This window comes from Schistosoma haematobium, chromosome 2, assembly GCF_000699445.3.
Source record: "Schistosoma haematobium chromosome 2, whole genome shotgun sequence".
Lineage (NCBI taxonomy): Eukaryota > Metazoa > Platyhelminthes > Trematoda > Strigeidida > Schistosomatidae > Schistosoma > Schistosoma haematobium.
Genome location: NC_067197.1, coordinates 27,465,683 through 27,484,893, shown reverse-complemented (window position 1 = coordinate 27,484,893; position 19,211 = coordinate 27,465,683). Strand labels below are relative to the sequence as shown.

The following is a 19,211-nucleotide window of genomic DNA, read 5'->3' as shown; positions in this document are numbered from 1 at the left end:
AATCGCTATAACATTCAATCGACAAGTGTATGTATTAACCAAACCTAATTATAAGGCTGATAAAAAAATTATGAAACCTCAAAATATTCATAAACCTAGTAAACAGGATGGATAAGTTCCAAGTTTTCTATATTTTACCAAGCGATTTCGAAATATTACTCACATGTCTGCACATTCATAAATGAGAGATGTGAATATATCAAGGTCATCTTAGGTATCTTTCAATTTCTTTGGTATAATAATCTTTTGAACTTAACATTAAATATTGTAGAAAATAAAATCTAATTAGATTTCATTTTACATTCATTTATGCTAAGGTTGGGGAAAATTTGCACGTCTTGTATTTGCTATGGTAAGACAGAAAGCTGAAGATTCAATTACAGGTAATCCAGAACAAATAGATTCTCCACAATTAAATATTGAGAATGAAACAATTCAATGTGTTCAATCAAAATCCACTGAAAAGCAACAACATCAACAATTCTTTGGATCTGATAAAAATGTAAACAACACAAATGAGTTCACCAATAATAATAATAACAATAATAATAATAATAGTAATAGTAATACAAACGATGAAATTGAATTGATTATTCCATTAACACAACGCAGTCAACGTAAATCAACTAAATCTTGTCATCATTTTTCAACATCAGATAATATTAATAATTTACCATCCAACATAATTAGTAGTAGTTATGTGAAATCATTAAATAAATTAGAAACTGGTGAATTAAACTTATATAATTTAGAAATTAAATCAAAAAAGCATAAATATAATATATTTAAGAAAAGAATAAATAAACAATCGAACAATACCATATTGAATACAAAGAAGCTTGGAAATATCAAAGTAAGTTAAATGATGATAATAATAATAATTTTGATAAATTTTCTAAACGGATACTTTTATTGTGTCATTTTGATACATAAATATTGGCACAAAAGGGCACCAAATATAAATTCGCCACACAAAATTTCATCATATTTGTGTATGGGCTGTGATACTGACCGGGTGCCCAGACCGAAGCAGGTGATTTCCTTAGGGGAGCCATACCCCGAGCCTTTGACATAAAGGTCTAATCCACAAGGCAGTGGAGCATCTAGAGGAGATGTAGTTCCATGGTAGCCGGTGACCAACAATTGGTTCATTCGCGATTTGTTCCCGCAGGATACTGGAGCCCATGTGCACCATTGGTTTGGGATCCGGTTAAAGTGCCGGACATTCGCTTTTCATCCTCTCATTTTCGTAAGAAACGCCCTCGCCACGAGAAAGCAGTGAGTAGGACTTCCCTGGCAGAGGCTGTATACGCGTGGTCGTGTGAGAAAACTTCGAGAGGGAGGAAGAGCCCACCTCACTCTCGGCCTTACCAGGGCATTTGTGTCTGTTCGTAATGACGATATAACTATATATATTGATTTTATTGCTAGTTTTATTTGTTGAAGTACTTGATAGTTATTTACATGTTCTACAAAATAAGTAGGATGTATGTTATTATAAAGTAAAAGCGATTAGATTAAGAAAGTCAATGTTTTCAAAATGATATTAAAATGTTTGGTAAAAAATGATACATAAAATATAATCCACTTGATATTGTCTGTTTGTATATTTCCATTGTTGTTTAGGACTGTAAATGATCAGTCTCTTGTTGGCATATGTGCATCCTGTGTGGATTGCCTCGATATTGCCTTAAGTCACAAGATTTTTAAGCAAAGATGGATAGTGGCTAGCAGTAGAATCCAGGACGCGCGTCTCCTCCTATTTGGAACTCGTCAGCTGGATTTACCTAGTACTGAAAAACTGAAAAACCGAACAATAATTTTTTATCATAGATTTTAGACATATTATAATTCTAAATGTTTACAAATAAAGCGTATAATAAATTTTACGGATGCAAATTTCAAAAGTACATTTACTTATACATAACAGTTTTCAATTGATATCTCTTAAATAATCAGTTTAGAAAAAAAAACATTTGAACTTACTGATTTGATTCAAATGTTTTATTGTTATTATAGGGCACAAATATAAATGGGGATGTGGATGATCTTTTTAGTAATCAATGGTCAGCTCCTGAATCAGTTCCGCGTTATCGTCCAGAACCGCCATGTCCACCTAAACATGTACTTTTACATTATTCAGTATTTCGAATTGTATGGGATTGGACAATCTTATTGCTCACTGGTTACACAGCTATCATTGTACCATTAAGAGTTGCAGTTATTCCTCGACCAGCATGGATTCCTTCCTCTGAATCTTTAACTGTACGGACAAATAATCAAAAAGAATGGATCCATCCAACAACTTTAGAGCTGTTAACTATAATGGACGCTATTATTGATATTATTTTTGGTGTAGATATTGTATTGAATTTTCATACATCTTTTGTTGGGGCCGGTGGTGAGGTGGTTGCTGATCCTCCAGTTATTCGAATGAATTATTTGAGCGGTTGGTTTACATTAGATTTATTGGCTTGTCTTCCATATGAGATTTTAAAATATTGTTGGCCTGTAGATAACACTGTGAGTCATAGTAATTTATTAGTTACATCATATTATCTAATATCTTTGCTACTATGTATATTATCATAGGTTTGAATTTGTTAAGCTCATTTCAAGAAAATTATTTGAATTACCAGACACAATCACTCACAATTTCCTGTTACAGATAATTAATTTCTATGTTGTTAACAACCATGAGAAGCATACTCAAAATCATGTTTTAATAGGATTTATACTTATTCAACATGATCAGACCTTATTTCAAGAGAGTAAAGGAAAACATTTACTCTACAGAAGTAGTCTATAAAACTAGAACACCGGTTTGATATGATTAAGAAAGCTTATACTTATAATTACTACAGTTTGTAGTATCGTCAACAGGTCTTAGGAATGTTAAATTGTAGCTTACTACCTATTCTTCTTCAAACATTGAATGAATACTCTATAGTATATTTTTTGTTATGGATTAAAACATTCAAGAAGTTTAACTGTCTACATGAAATCACAATGAAACACGGAGGGGTTGTAATTTTCATTGTAGTTTTATTAAAATCAATCGGTGATGATAACCAATTTTAACAAGATTTCTAAGATAATGAAAAATCATGTGGTTCAGAATAGAAATTATCTATTCTCAATTCAGTCTATTCTTTCCGAATGCAAAATTATAATTGTGTTTAGCATCTCTGTAGTATTACTCAAACATTATACTTGTACACAGAAATATTCAAATTCTTCATTTAAATTCTTTGCTTGTTTTTTTCTAATATTGTGCATTCAACCACAATTCACGTATTTCTGAATAAACAGTTCTGATAAATAGTCGAGATCATGAGTCGATTAAAGCTAGACCACCATGGATAACCTGGAACAATTGGACGGCCGTTTCGTCCTATTGTAGGACTTCTCAGCACTGAGCATTCACGATCCCGCCTTGAGGGATTTGAACCCAGGACCTACCAAAAAAACGAAATGGACATCCAGTGTTTCCAAGTTTTCCATGGTGGTCTAGCTTCAATTGACTCATGATCTCAACTATTGAAATTACTATAATATGAAGAAAAACCCCTTCTGATAAATGTTAGTAAACAATAATGCTTAGCATAACTGTTAAAACTTGATAAATAATAAACCAAAAAACAAGAACTGATAATCCTCCTCTATAGTAAATGAATTTTGTCATTAAATCAATAATTTCGCTTCTCTCTAACTAGTTTTAAATTATATTGAATAATTTTTTATTTAGGTATAAAGAGAAAGTTTTAAAATCTCAAATTATTTAGGTAGAAAAATTCATCTTTCTTTTTGGGAAATAATTCCTTTTCTCTTTTTACCCATAAATATTGGTCGTATCTTCACCTATAAAATAATTTATACTTTCGTCATACAATTTATGACAGTCAAATGAATTTAGTGTATTTTCTACTGTAGATCAATAAACAAATTTATCAAGTTGAATTATTTTCTTAAATGAAGAGTAAAATATTTTATAAGATCTTATGGACATATCCTAAATTAAAAACGGATCAAATTTTGTTACTTAATGATCAAAAGTCGAGATCATGAGTCAATTGAAGCTAGACCACCACAGAAATCCTGGAAGCACTGGAAGGCCTTTTCGTCCTATTGTGGGACTCCTCAGCAGCGTGCATCCACGACCTCGCCTCACGGGATTCGAGCACAGGATCTAGCAGCCTCACGCCAGGCGCTTAACCAACTAGACCACTGAGCCGGCATTCAGCGGTGTTAATGTCTAACTTCAACCAATCCACGAAATCGAGTGACATATCCACCATTGTCTTCAGTGAGTTACTATCTCGCGATTGACCCGGTTGAACTCCACTGGTCACTGCTTCTCACTAGAACTCCAGGATATACCTCTTGAAGCCAGTCACTAGTGAGCATATGTTGATTAGTATCAGAAGGGGTTTTGTGGATATTATAGTAATTTCAGTCACTGCTGAGGAGTCCCACAATAGGACGAAACGGCCTTCCAGTGCTTCCAGGTTTTCCATGGTGGTCTAGCTTCTACTGACTCATGATCTTAACCACTGAAATTACTATAATGTCCACAAAACCCATCTGATATTAATTACTTTGATTATTATTAATCCTCTTTCTTCCAGTTACTCAATGTTAATTTATGATCGATATGTCATCATATAATTATTACGTAACGTATCCACTCGACGAGTATTATTTCATTTTTGTAAATCATGAATATTAATGTAGAGCCATAATGACATAACTAATTGAAAAGAAATTTCTTGGCTCGATTCGTACTTTTTTTATTTACCAGAAATTGGAATTGATTCAGAAAGCTACTTTTTGTGGAGTAAATTATTTACAGTACAATAATGGTTTACCAAAGATTTCATCTTCTATTACCCTATTTGTATGAATTATATACTTTTAACAACGTTTTACTGAATATTTAGTTTATTTCTTTCTTCTATTTGAAAAAGAAAATATAAAATCCATTTTATAATCTTCATTTATAGGAAGTTTATTATCTGATGGATGCATTACGTATTATTCGATTATTACGTATAGGACGTGCTGCTAGACGAATTGATCAATATTTAGAATATGTATCCACTTTATTATTATTAATGATTTTATGCTTTTTTCTATTAGCACATTGGTTTGCTTGTGCATGGTATGCTGTTGGTATATTTGATATAGAAAATAAAATTTATTATGGTTGGATACCAAGAATTTATAATGATTCATTAAAACCACAAAATTGGGAAGAATTTACATTATATGATAATAGTTTAACAATATCAATGTTAAATTTAAATAAAACACAATTATTAAGTCAACATATTACAAATGTACATAATTCATTAATGAATTTTGCATTAATTAATACTAATTCACAATCAATACCATCTACACCTAGAACATCCTCATCCTCAGCAACAACATCATTATCATCATCAATGAAATCGAAAAATCAATTTTATCAATCAATCAATATTACCAATTGTTCAATCAATAAGATTTGTGTAAATAAAACATTACAAAATGATACACTGATAACTATAAATTTAGATCAACAAGAATATAAACAAAATAACAATATTTATCATCATATATCAACATTAAATTTACCATTACAAAATTCTAGAGAAAAATGGACTGCTTATATAACAGCATTATATTTTAGTTTATCATTACTTACTACAATTGGATTTGGGAATGTGGCAGCTTTTACAGAAAGTGAAAAATTATTATCCATATGTTGTATGCTTATAGGTGGTAAGTGAATTAATGATAAATTGATCTATTGAATATGAATGATTTTGATTCATTTTTAATAGTTGATCTTTTTTTTATGATGGATTATTGTAATAGAGTCGAAATTATAAGAGTTCATTAATGGATTACGCAACTTTGTAATGATTAATTTAAATCCTAAATTAAAACTTTTATTTTCAATGTCAAAGATTATTCAAGGAAACATTAGATAGTTCATTTATATTATTCTTTAGTTGAGTGAATAAAAACAACGGGTATTTGTTCATATCTTTAGTATCAGAAGGGGTTTTGTCGACATTATAGTAATTTCAATGGTTAAGATCATGAGTCAGTTGAAGCTAGATCGCCATGGAAAACCTGGAAGCACTGGATGGCCGTTTCGTCCTATTGTGGGACTCCTCAGCAGTGCGCATCCACGACCGCCCCTCGCGAGATTCGAACCCACGACCTATCAATCTCGCACCAGGCGCTTAACCAACTAGACCACTGAGTCATATCTGAGTCATTTCACTTAGTCATATCTTTAGTTTATTATAGTTTATCTTTATAGTTGAAATTTAGATAGAATTTCTTTCTCTTAGAAAAGCAATTCAGCAAAAATTATCCTTATCTTGAAAATATTAATTGAAATGGGGCACAAAATTGACATGAATACAGTTTTTAAAACGTTTTATAGAAACTGTCAAAGACGAATTCATAATTTTGATGGAGTTTTGTTCTCTGAGCTGGATGGTTTGGTCCATCCAGCTCAGAGAACAAAACTCCATCAAAATCATCCACCTGAGCTACAAATCTTCTCCACGAATTCATAATTTTATTGAAGGCTTGGCTATGTATATAAAAACAATTTGTCGTGATTTTGAATTTAACTTGGTATTCCTTAAGTCATTCTATGGCCTAGGATAACGCGATAATTTCTTATTCTTTCTATACGATGTAAAATTGTTTCTTTCCCCTTTGTTACTTTTTACCTGAACTTTCATTTAATTGACCTTTATTAATTTTCATACGAAATGCCCTGACAAATATATGTGTGACCAGATTGTTCGAAATGTATAGCGCAAATACATCACATTATTCAAATCAACTCCATCTTCTCATTGTTCTACCGAAATATTATTTGTTGAGGGAAAAATGAAGATATTTCAGCAAAGAAACATTTTTTTTGGAAACATTTCAATCATACTTATAGGCAGTTTATACATGTTGTATTCTATGAGATAATAGAGGGGTTTTACAAAACTATCAAAGATAGCCAAATGTATTCAAGGAGAAGTCAATGAAAATAAATTAATGTTGCATAAAATAGTAAAGATTATCAAAACATTTTTTAATTATTACGTATGATGATTTATAAATAGAAGGCTGTTCTTTCAGTGTAATCAAAGTTTTGCAGTATTGAACAAAAAAGTGGGTGTATCATTTAGCAAAGTAATCGAAAATTATAAGGAGGTTACGTTATGTAGTAGTTTTAGAAGTATATAAGAGATAGTAATCTATAAAATAAAAGATAAAGATAACTGTCTACCTAATTAAGAAGGAGAAGAGGAAGATAATAATTAGCAAAATAATTTGCAAAATTCAAGGGGGTACTAAGACCGTGGGAAAATAAGGGGTTCAGCATGACTGTCTCATCCACAGAGTTCAGATTTGAATTGGTGAATTACTATACCCTCGTCTGTGTACGAATTCCTCACCCGAACCATTTTAGAGTCAATTCTTTTTAACTTGTTAAGGATTTTGAATAAAGATTCATTCAGTAGGGTGTAACCAGAATTAATCTTTTGTTCAAGAACTAGGCTGTTAATCAATTTGTATTCCTCTTCAGATAACCAAACAAGGTACTGCTTTGTATGACCCACATAACCTGCTCCGCAATAGCAAGTAGATTAGTAGATTGTTAAAACGATATTATGAACTGACTAAAGTTAAATATGTAAACCATTGAATGCCAGTTCAGTGATTTGAATGCTAAAATAAAATTTGGAGTAGTGACCTTTAAGGGTATAAAGGAAAATACGGTCCTGATAGAGTAGAAAACAAGATTTTAATTCAGATTATATTTTAACTAATCTCAGCAATTGAAATCTAAATAATTTCAACGTTTCGTTTAGCGAACTTATCTGGACTTCTTCAGGGTGATAATCAAAATTATCCAAGAATATTTAATTTGTTACTATGACGTCTATACTGTGCTTATCTAATCAGATTCAGCTGTTGACTTCAGTAAGTAGGATAAACATGAGTCAGTTAGATAAAAATCATGTGCAGAGTTCATAATGTGAAGATAAAGTAATGAATGATAGTGAGTATGTATATGCATATGTGAGGTAAATAAGTGTGCAATTTGACGGTTGAAATTGTTTTTGAATCGTCAATGTGCATGTAAAATGAGAACCACCAAATATATAATTGTATTGCCAAAATATTCTAGATTATTTCTGTCAGAATAACGACGCATTTGAAATAAACAGGTTGGATAAAGATAAAGATCAACTATTTGTCCATGTATGCCATCTTTCCTGTTCAGAATGTTTTTATTACCTCATATATACAGCACTTCTGAAGTCAATCTTAATGAATGCTAAAACCTTTTTGAAGTAATTTCGTCCCTTCAAAATTTACCAAGAGTCCTGTTTCTAAAGCATGTAACGCTATCATCAACCTATTCTCAAGTTTCATTGTGTTTGTGTTCTTTCAACCTCACACACAATTGTCTTGAAGTTTGTCCCACATAAGCTGCATTACAATCATCATAGTTGATCTCGTAGACAATATTCTGTTGTTCCTATTTTGGAAACCTACCTTAACTTCCATTAACGCTGATCTTATAGTGTCATTATCCCGAAAATGCACGCTTATATTATGTTTATTTAGAATTCTTTTAATTTATTCCGATGTTTCTCTACAGTATAGGATGACCATAGCGTTCTTCCAATCTCACGGTAAACACTGTAATTTAGTTTTCCGTTCATTTCTAATAATCTTTCTTAAAAACTCTTTGAGTTATTTGTTAACCCATTGAATCCAACCAGTTGGTCTCCCTTCTCTGTTATTATTACTGTAAAGTGAATCCTTTGGCTATGAAGCTAATTTGATTACCGTATCTATAATATAAAAAACACAAAATTTTTTAAAAATTATTTAACTCAAATAAATTTCATCACATTTTTATCTTAATGACAGCTTTGGTTTATGCTACTATATTCGGGAATGTAACAACTATTGTTCAACAAATGTATGCAACACGTACAAGATACAATGAAATGATGAAAGGGGTTAAAGATTTCTTAAAAATTCATGAAGTTCCAAGAGAGTTAGGTGAACGTGTTATTGATTATATTACATCATCTTGGTCAGTAACCAAAGGAATTGATACAGTGAAAGTGAGTTTTTGTTAAATTTTACTTTTAATTTTTAGAACAAATATTCTTTACTAGAAATAAGTTTCACAATGAAATCGTGTTAATGTAATACAGACAGATGATCCTTTGTTAAAATTTCATTTATATTAAATTTTACACTATCTTTGCTAAATTGTAACATGACTTTGTTTGAAAAATAACTCGAATTAAATTCAGTGAGTCTTAAAACTAGGTTGAAAGAATTATAAGCGAAGATGGATGATGGCTAGCAGCAGAATCAAAAACGCGTGTTTCGTCTTATTTGAGACTCTTCAGCCGGATTTGCCTGCATCTACGAGTTGACGCTCACTCCAAGATTCTAACCCCGTACCGTTCGCTTTATTCACTTAGCTACTTAGCCCTGATAGCCCAGTATATAGAAGATATTTTCCAGGAAAATTATTTTTCAAATAATCTCAGTGATTAAGATTTAAATAAAATTTTCCCAAATAATAATAATAATAGATAAGGTTTTACTATATTAATTATTTAAAAAGTAGTATATTAAACCTTATTAGTAACATAATCTAAACCATAATCTCACTAGTTCGATGATCTAAATAGCTCATAATTCCAATATAATTTATGTAGAATAAGATATTAGCATGATATCCAGCTATTCAGTAGAGAAACTTTAAATCAACTTGAATAGAATGATTTATCTTTAGAACTGACTGTTGTTTACATAAACTACTCAAAATCTTTTCGAATTTATTCCACATATATACTAACAAGCATACAAGTAACATAACGTAAAATAAACTGATTCAACAAAATATTGTGTGACGAATAAGATAACAAACAGTTAATCATGAATATATATAAAAATCAGATAGTAACTAATATTTCTTTTTTCATTTTCTATTCATCTTATTACTAGTTACAGTGTTTTGTTATAATAAATAAAGTTTAATCGATGCAAACGATTCTAGTTTAAAGCTGTTTATCTGTTATGTCCCGATAAGCCTAATGAATGGTAGCTTTTAGGATCCGTTTATGCGTATATTTTTATCATATAATTATTAAATAACTAAACTACATATTCGTGTCCCTCTTATTATGAGCTTTATTTTGACCGATGAACTATTATTATACGATTTACCATTCTTGAAGTATGCCCTAACTACCTCCCACATTCACAGCTACATTTGGCTAATTCTTGTACAAATGTTATTTTCTATTTTATGCTACGGTGTGGTCTGTCTGGTTGGTATATAAACCCAGTATGCTTGAAATAAATGATTCATCTTGCAGAGGCTGAGATTGGTGTTCTGGACTTAACTGGATGGACTAGGCAGGAGGCAGGACCAATAAGTGCTCTAGACTGCTCGTACGTGTTTAATGCGTCATAGGTCCGATCAGTAATTCACTGCTCTCTAATTGGCAGTATCATTACGTTATCATTAACAGGGCACACAGGCCATAAGTTATAACATTATCATTTATGAATCAACAGTTTTATAAAAGTCAGGCCCGAAATAATGATACTTAGTTTACGATATAACATGGTCTAAATCCAATTGACAACTAAGCTATGTTAAACAGAAATCATATGTGAAATATATTTTCACTGGAAGTCTTTTAACAGTGTAAAATTATTTATTATCTGGCCTATAATAGAGTTGACTAGCTAGGTAACTATATTGTGTTTACTTTGTTTGGAAATCCTATATTGGTATTTGGAATCAGAACATGATATGACAGCATCATTCAATATAATGTAAACAATTAATTAATGTATCAAATAACTTTTGAAGTAATCAAATATAAAAAATTATATATCAGATTATAACCTAATTATATCATAAACTAAGGAAAGAAGCAATAAAAATACATCAAGAGATATATCCTGGAATTCTAGTAAGAAGTAGTGACCAGTGAAGTTCAACCAAATCTGTTGTGAGATAGTAGCTCACTGAAGACATTAGTGGATGTGTCGCTCAATTTCGTGGACTGGTTGAAGTTAGACATTAACACCATTGGATGCCGGGTCAGTGGTTTAGTTGGTTAAGCGCCTGGCGCGAGACTGATAGGTCCTGGCTTCGAACCAAGCAAGGCGAGGTCGTGGACGCGCACTGCTGAGGAGTCCCACAATAGGACGAAACGGCCATCCAGTGCTTCCAGGTTTTCCATAGTGGTCTAGATTTAATTGACTCATGAATTCAACTATTAAAATTACTATAATATCCGCAAAACCCATCTGATAAAAATATATCAGTTGGCGATTGGGACAGCTTCTTGTCTCCTTAAGAAAAGTATATGTTAGTTAAGACATTTTTCAAAGTATTGAGCTACTAATATTAGGCTGATAAAAATACCATTTAACTAGGAGATATTAGAAATTGATCAACTATAAATAGATAATCAATTATACGTAGATTCATCTAAGCAATAAGTACTAAGGGACCATTGAAGATTAGTGTTGTAAACATAAGAAAGATTCAAATCTATAGGAAAGTTTTATTCATTTCAATATCAATATTTTCTGTTAAAAAAGTCTAAATAAGCTGAAGATACAAATTATGCTTTGTATTAGTTTTCATATATCTATTCATCTGATAATTGTATCATCATCATTACACTGACAACATACTATACCTTCTACTGAAATCAATCATTTATTCTAATGTTCAAATATACATTACATTAGATTATTATATTTACATTTTGATTATTTTAAGGTATTAAACTATTGTCCAAAAGATATGCAAGCAGATATTTCTGTTCATTTAAATCGTTGTGTATTCAATAGTCATGCTGCATTTCGTTTAGCAAGTGATGGTTGTCGACGTTCATTAGCTGTTAACTTTCAAACATTGCATACAGCACCAGGTGATTTAATCTGTCATCAAGGTGAAAGCGTTGATCAATTATGTTTTATAGCAAGTGGTACTTTAGAAGTACTGCAAGATGATGAAGTGATAGCGATACTCGGTAAGAATTATGCGGTATCTTTTCATATTTTTTTTGAGTAAAAATAATTCTGTGATTGTTATGAAATAATTTTGGAGTCAATGTAATTTTTAGTGTAAAAGCATATTCTGTAGAGACCTAAACATCACCAGTGATAAATGATGGTGATGACCCTGGGTAACGGCCACATTATATTATATATATCAAATGAAATCCAAATATTAGGGATATGAAATTATAATCCATGAATCAAACATTAGCATACTTACTTGCTTACTCCTGTTACCCTTCGTGTAGGATCATAGGCTTCCCAACAGTATTCTACATCCAACCTTGTCCTGGGCAATCCTTTCCAGCTCTGTTTAGTTGCTATTCATCTTTTCCATGTCTGCTTCCAATTCTCGACGTAGTGTGTTCTTCGGCCTTCCTCTTTTCCGTTTTCTTTCAGGATTCCAAGTTAACGCTTCTCCCGTGATGCCGTGTGATGATTTCCACCATACATGTCCTGTCCATCTCCAACATCTTTTCCTAATTTCCTCTTCATTTGAAATTTGGTTTGTTCTCTCTCATGGCAGATTGGTTAAAAAAACCCAACTAAACATCGAATGCCGACACCAAATTTTGGAAATTGAGAACGTTCATCACTGATTAATCCCAAAAAATTAAATGCTTCCAGGTTTTCATTGCTGCTCTGGTCCATGATAAAAGAAGTACCTTATTCTGTGCATTAAGAAATCAAGTCCGCCAAATCCTTATTCTTTAAACCGATGACTGAATTGTTTAGACTAACAAATAAATTATTTAAATTTTTCCATCAAACCCATTCAGACTTTAAATGTTTTTAACACAACAGTATAAACTGTAACACACTATATAATGTTTTTTTGTTACAGGCATTATTTTCACTAACATTTCACTATCTACTAAATGTAACATATCTGTTTCATTCAGAATCGTGTACAATTATACTAATTGATACGTTCATTCTCTCTGATAATAATTTACACTACTCCAACTTCAATACTGTGAATGAAACTATTTTATCCTGTTCTTTTCTTGCCTTGCTAACTAGAGTAAAAACACCAGTTTTCTTCTGATAAACGTATTTGCTTTAGACCCAGTGCAACCAATCAAAATACTTTAAGTTTAGTGAATACATATCAATGAACATAATATTTGGAATATTTAAAGTTGGTAATTGTCACTGACTTAAAATATCATTAAAAAATGTATTCAAATTCCGTGAATATTGTCCACATTGAATAAGTCACGGTAACAGAATTTCAAATTAATTAGTGCTGACTATCTTTTTATTACTCGTAATTTGAGATTGTATATCCTAAACAATAATCACATTAACAAAAGTAGTTACGATATAAAAAATAATAGTAGAGTCATCATATTACATGTAAAGTGATCTGCAAAATAGTATACTTTCTCATTGATGTTAACTAGTGTTAATATATATAATTTACCAAACATGGAATAATGTAATCGACTTTTAACTACATTGTATGTCATACCTAGTCGTATTATCTTGATAATATCCAAACAAGAAAAGAAGTAGAATTATCTTACTATAGTCCTTTTGGGATGTTGAGTGCTTAAAGTAATAAACGACTGCTGTAGAATTCTCTTCTGATAGATTGATCCAGTATTTATACAATAAAAATATTTTCATAATTTCTGTTATATTAATGAAATGAAAGTATTATGTTGAGTGGAATGTAAAGATTACTGTGGTAAAGTCACTTTACAATATGGTAGGGTTACTTTAGTTCCTTATTAAAATGTTGATAGAAAACCGTATTGTCTGTGTATTCATTGAGTAGAATGTTAGTTTTAAATTGTTTTCAATTAAACACAAAATTGTTTATTCATTATTTTTGTATTAAGTAGACATAAATTATTAACTTTTGTGTTGAATAATTAAAATTCTAGCTTTGGTGGAGTTATTAGTTTGCTATGGAAGACTAAATGACTGACAAACGAAGGTAATGATTAGAATAGGAGAAAATCTAACCTACCTGAGTAAATGATTTCAAAATCACAAATAATTGGTTGCTAAAGGATAGATTCCCTAGTCAAGTGACTGACTATATCACAGGATTAAAGACATCATATATTGCCATTTAAAACGTTTAACAAACACCATATAATTTGTCAGATAATGAACAAATATTCTAAAAAAAATTCAATTTCATCTGTCATCTCAGGTAGAGCCTAAATATAGTATACTAATCGAAAAACTGTTACAACTGGGAAATATTGTGACGTGTTTTAGTTTGAAGCTAAAACAATCATAAGCTAATTTTTGCTCTTATCATAAAAGCTTTGAATATTTAACAATAGTTATGACTTTCAATAACTCCACCTGGAGTCCCTCCAGGGGCTGCTACCGGTCCCAAACTCGAATAAAGGAGGAGGGTTGGGCATAGGGTCAGCGACTCCATCCCGTAGAATACTAACTCGCTGAAAAAATGCTTATGACTTTCAATGGGTTAATATTGCATTAACTTGTCAGTGAGTATCTCTAGAACAAGGATTACAGTCATTCTAATCAAAGTTGTATATAAACTGGTGGAAACAATTCACGAGTTTCAGCAATATTTTATTTGATTATAGCATAGTACGTAGAAAAATCACTTTGTGAAATACAGACCTATCAATAAATTAGCGTAAAACAATATCCTATTTTCAAACATTTTCAAATATCTACTAAAACTAATCAACATTGTTAGTTAAGGAGCATATTCATTTCCCTGAATATTCACTATTTCAACAGAGTTACAACCTAATAAATACAAATGATGAATTGCAAATTGAGTGGTATTTTGTATCTTCACTAAGAAGATCTTCTGAAAATTATTGATTCCACTTAATATTCAAACGTCATTTTTCCTAATGATCACTTGTAAGTATTCAGAAATAGATTTTCTGAACTGGTTTCAACGTTCATCAAACCATCAAAACAATTCATGTTTTGTCATCCTTGACTTATCATAGGTTTTTATGCAACTTCAGATAATTTTAAACATATCATAATTCCAAATTCACTTGTTTTTGTTTGTTTGTTGTTTGCTTGTATCTTCCCATTGTTTTTTAGGACTGTAATTGATCAGTTCCTTGTTGGCATATGTGAACCCTTGTGGATTGCCTTGATATTGCCCTAATTCACAAGCATTATAAGCAAAGATGGATAGTGGCTAGCAGTGGAATCTAGGATGCGCGTTTTGTCCTATTTGGGACTCATTGACTAGATGTACCTGCATCCCAGAGTCGATGTTCACTCCAGTACTAAAGCCCAGTAATGTTCGCTTCAAACGCCCTCGTGTAAACCATTTAGCCACTGAGTCCTGACAGTCACCTACTTGTGCATTGGGTGAAGTTTAAATTCACTTGGTGTTGTTTACTTGTTGTTTAGGACTGCGATTGATCAATCTCTTGTCGCCATATCATAGTTCCTGTATTATTATTTCCTATTTTTAAGGGAAAGGTGATGTTTTTGGTGACCCATTATGGAAGAATACAGTGTCAGTACCGGCAGCAGCTAGCGTTCGAGCGCTGACTTATTGTACGTTGCATACAATAAGATTGGATCGTCTACGAGTTGTTTTAAACTTCTATCATGCATTCGCAAATAGTTTTACAAGAAATTTAGAGTTAACTTACAATTTATGCAATAGAGTAAGTGTAATGTTAGTTTATAATCCTGGAAACGTATATTTTATTCTTTGGTGAGAAATTTGACTAATGCTTTTTTAAAATACATATTTGTTGTTTTGAAAAAGGTGACTTTGCTTCATCATTTTATGTACATTATTTCGAATAAGTATGACTAAAGTAATTGCTTGGAATAATTTGTATAATGTGAAATAGTAGTTATAAACAAAAAGCCATTACAAGTCATTTAAATTATCTATCTTTGTCGTGACAAATATTAACCTTGTAAAAATAGAAGTTGAAACATGAAGTGTTAGGTAATAGTAAGTTTCAAGCTGTTAGTTAGTAGATCAAACCAGAGGGCAAAGAGAATGATTATTTATACAATGTACGGCTCATAATTAATTATATGAATACGCACAAAAGTGGTAAGTGAATTATAATAACATGTTAAATTGTCTTATTGGTTTTCAGCATTATATTCATTTCATACTAGGTTAATATGAACTCGTCGTTCAAATTCATCATAATGTACTTGTAGGCTGGATTAGACAAATGTTCCAGGTTAATGAAATAAGAGGCTCTTCTATCGCACAGAAGAAAACGACCAGTGTAGCAGCAGCCTCAGCAGCAATAGGTCTCAATATGCACAAAGGGAGAAGCAAGATTCTCTGATACAACACAGCAAGCAACAATCGAATCACAATTGACGGAGAAGATTTGGAAGATGTAAAAACATTTACATATTTGGGCAGCATCACTGATGAACACAGAGGATCTGATGCAGATGTGAAGACGCGGATCGGCAAAGCAATAGCAGCATATCTACAACTGAAGAACATCTGGAACTCAAAACAACTGTCAACCAAAACCAAGGTCAGAATTTTCAATACAAATGTCAAGACAGTTCTACTGTATGGGGCGGAAACCTGGAGAACTGCGAACGCCATCATCCAGAAGATACAACAGCTGTCTACGCAAAATATTTCGGATCCGTCAGCCAGACATTATCAGCAACAACCTAATATGATGGGAGAGAACAAACCAGATCCCAGCAGAGGAAGAAATCAGGAAGAAGCACTAGAAGTGGATAGGGTACACATTGAGGAAAGTACCCAACTGCGTCACAAGGAAGAGAGGGACACCAAAGAACACATTACACCGAGAAATGGAGACAGACATGAGAAGAAAGAACGACGATTGGGCAGAACTAGAAAGGTTGGCTCAGGATAGAGTGGGTTTGAGAATGCAGGTCTGCAGCCTATGCTCCATTGGGAGTAACAGGCATAAGTAAGTCAGTAATGAAATACGACTACTATAAAATGCACTTGAAATGATTAAAAATCATAAAAAATACACGTCGACTGATGTTTTATATCAATAGTTTCGATTATAGTGTACATTGTTCCTTTCAATTTACCATTATTTGAGTTTAAGACAGTAATGTTTCATTATTTGAATAGATGATTTCTTGGAGATTTTCTCTAATATATACTATGAAATATTCATATAGTTGTTATCAATAATACGTCTTTCATATGGGATTGCAATTATTACCGTTAATTATTTTTCTTAGTGTTTATATCTATTCTCATTAATTAATTATTAAACAACGAAAGCATTTCAACTAACAATGTCTATTGTGTATCTATTGTGAGGCCTAATGAAAACAAAAAGCAGTGTACAATATATTGCATTTTTAATGTTATGGTTGAAATGAAGTCACCACAATTCAAGTTGAATAGTTAGCCAAATACTTTTCAGTAACTACATCTGATGTTACATATTTCTAAATCCTAGCTTTGTGTAAATCATCTGATTATCTGATAATTTCATATTTACAAATGACTAACTTTAAAACCATTTTTGAAATACAAGAAATCTGTCATGCTGATAATCCAGTTACTAATCAATGATAATGAACGATTGTTATGTGAATAACAAGTTAATTGGGGTTAAACCCATAGATAATTCGAATGTAACTCAGTGGGTTTTTTATTGTCGTGTTCATTGGAAGATCACAAAATTCCTAGGTTTAACCTTTTTTACGGTTATGTGCAGGAGTCTCAGACATAAACAATAAACCTGCTATTTCTACTTCGGCTTTCTATAATTAAATGATATTCGCTTTTGTAAAAGAACAGCTAATTACGAAATGTAATTTTATTCTGTTTATGTTAGGTGATATTTCGAAAGTTGTCTGACGTAAGACGTGAAATGGAACTTTCAATGAGAAGAAATAAAGAACCACCACTGAGTTCATTGCCAGCAAATCATCCAGTGAGAAAATTAATCTCTAGATTTCGTCGATCAAGTCAAGTTGGAGATTTATCTTCTAGGCAGTATTTAGGTACAATAGTTTCATATAATACATCATTAGATGGTTCAGAATTTGAAAATTCAAGTATTTCTGATGTGTTGGTCAACAGCACTGCTGAAAAACCAGGCTCCGTTTGTAAATCTCCACTCCCAAGCAATGATACTCACATATATCAAAGTAATGATCCTAAAATTACAACTCCGATATCGAGTCCTGTTAAAATAACTCCTAAGAATTCTGTTGATTCACAACTACAATCAGAACCTCCTGTTGTTGTTACAGCCAATTCATTGAAGGGTCAAAATCCTGCTAGAAAATGGGCCCGTCTTATTTCTAAGTAAGTTGAATAACATAAGAATTTCTCCAGGCTCAATTATAAGTTGTAATATAGACGGAAATAACCACTTAAAAAACAGTTTTTATATGATCATAAATAGTCTTAAAACAAGAAAAAGGGAAATCAGCTAAGAAAATTTTCTTTTCGACGAAATCATTTACTTAAGCTGTACATTCGTATATATAGTTATATGGGAAATATATGTCTATAGAGGGATAGAAAGGATTGCATCACAAAAATGGATTCGAGAATAAATAACAAATGAGGTTAACGTACTAATCAAGGAGTAAGGGAGAACAGAATTTATGGGTCATATATAATAGTCCAATTGACAGATCGGAAGATAAACGGCAAACAACAAAGGTCATAATAATAATCTGAATGACAATAAAAAAACTTGTATACAGTAATAATAAATGATTAGAGTTTAAAGTGCAAAATAGTAATTAAAAAATATCGATAATAATTAAATAAAAGTGCAGAAAAAAACAAACAGAAACATACCCATTAAGGGAATTAGGGCCAAGGAAGGATGAGAGGTTGGACAAGTCGTTTCTGCACGCAAAGTCTAGGCTTGAGTTTGTGGATTGCCAATGCCTCTGCAGTGCATAAAATATTGATTCGAACCCCCTTCGATCCAGTTCCTTTGACTCTGTAAATTATTTTAAACGAAGAGTCTTTTGGAGCGATATGTCCATAGTTGATTAAGTGCTCCTGTATAGAACTCGTGATTGTTTTTCGCTCCCCTTTCAAGAGCCAAGCCGGATAATGTTCCGAGATGCGTTTGGATAATGATCGCTTTGTTCGA

At 31.8% G+C, this 19,211-nt stretch overlaps 1 protein-coding gene across 1 annotated transcript in view; it reads left to right on the top strand.

Moving 5' to 3' along the window:
- KCNH5 (Potassium voltage-gated channel sub H member 5) overlaps positions 1–19,211 on the top strand; it is a 96,107-nt gene that overhangs the window by 69,943 nt on the left and 6,953 nt on the right. The window contains exons 4-10 of the mRNA XM_051214781.1: positions 318–853; positions 2,020–2,523; positions 5,004–5,766; positions 8,953–9,152; positions 11,852–12,104; positions 15,574–15,770; positions 17,928–18,403. Of these exons, the coding sequence (XP_051067965.1) occupies positions 318–853; positions 2,020–2,523; positions 5,004–5,766; positions 8,953–9,152; positions 11,852–12,104; positions 15,574–15,770; positions 17,928–18,403 (2,929 nt within the window). The remainder of the gene's footprint in view (positions 1–317; positions 854–2,019; positions 2,524–5,003; positions 5,767–8,952; positions 9,153–11,851; positions 12,105–15,573; positions 15,771–17,927; positions 18,404–19,211) is intronic.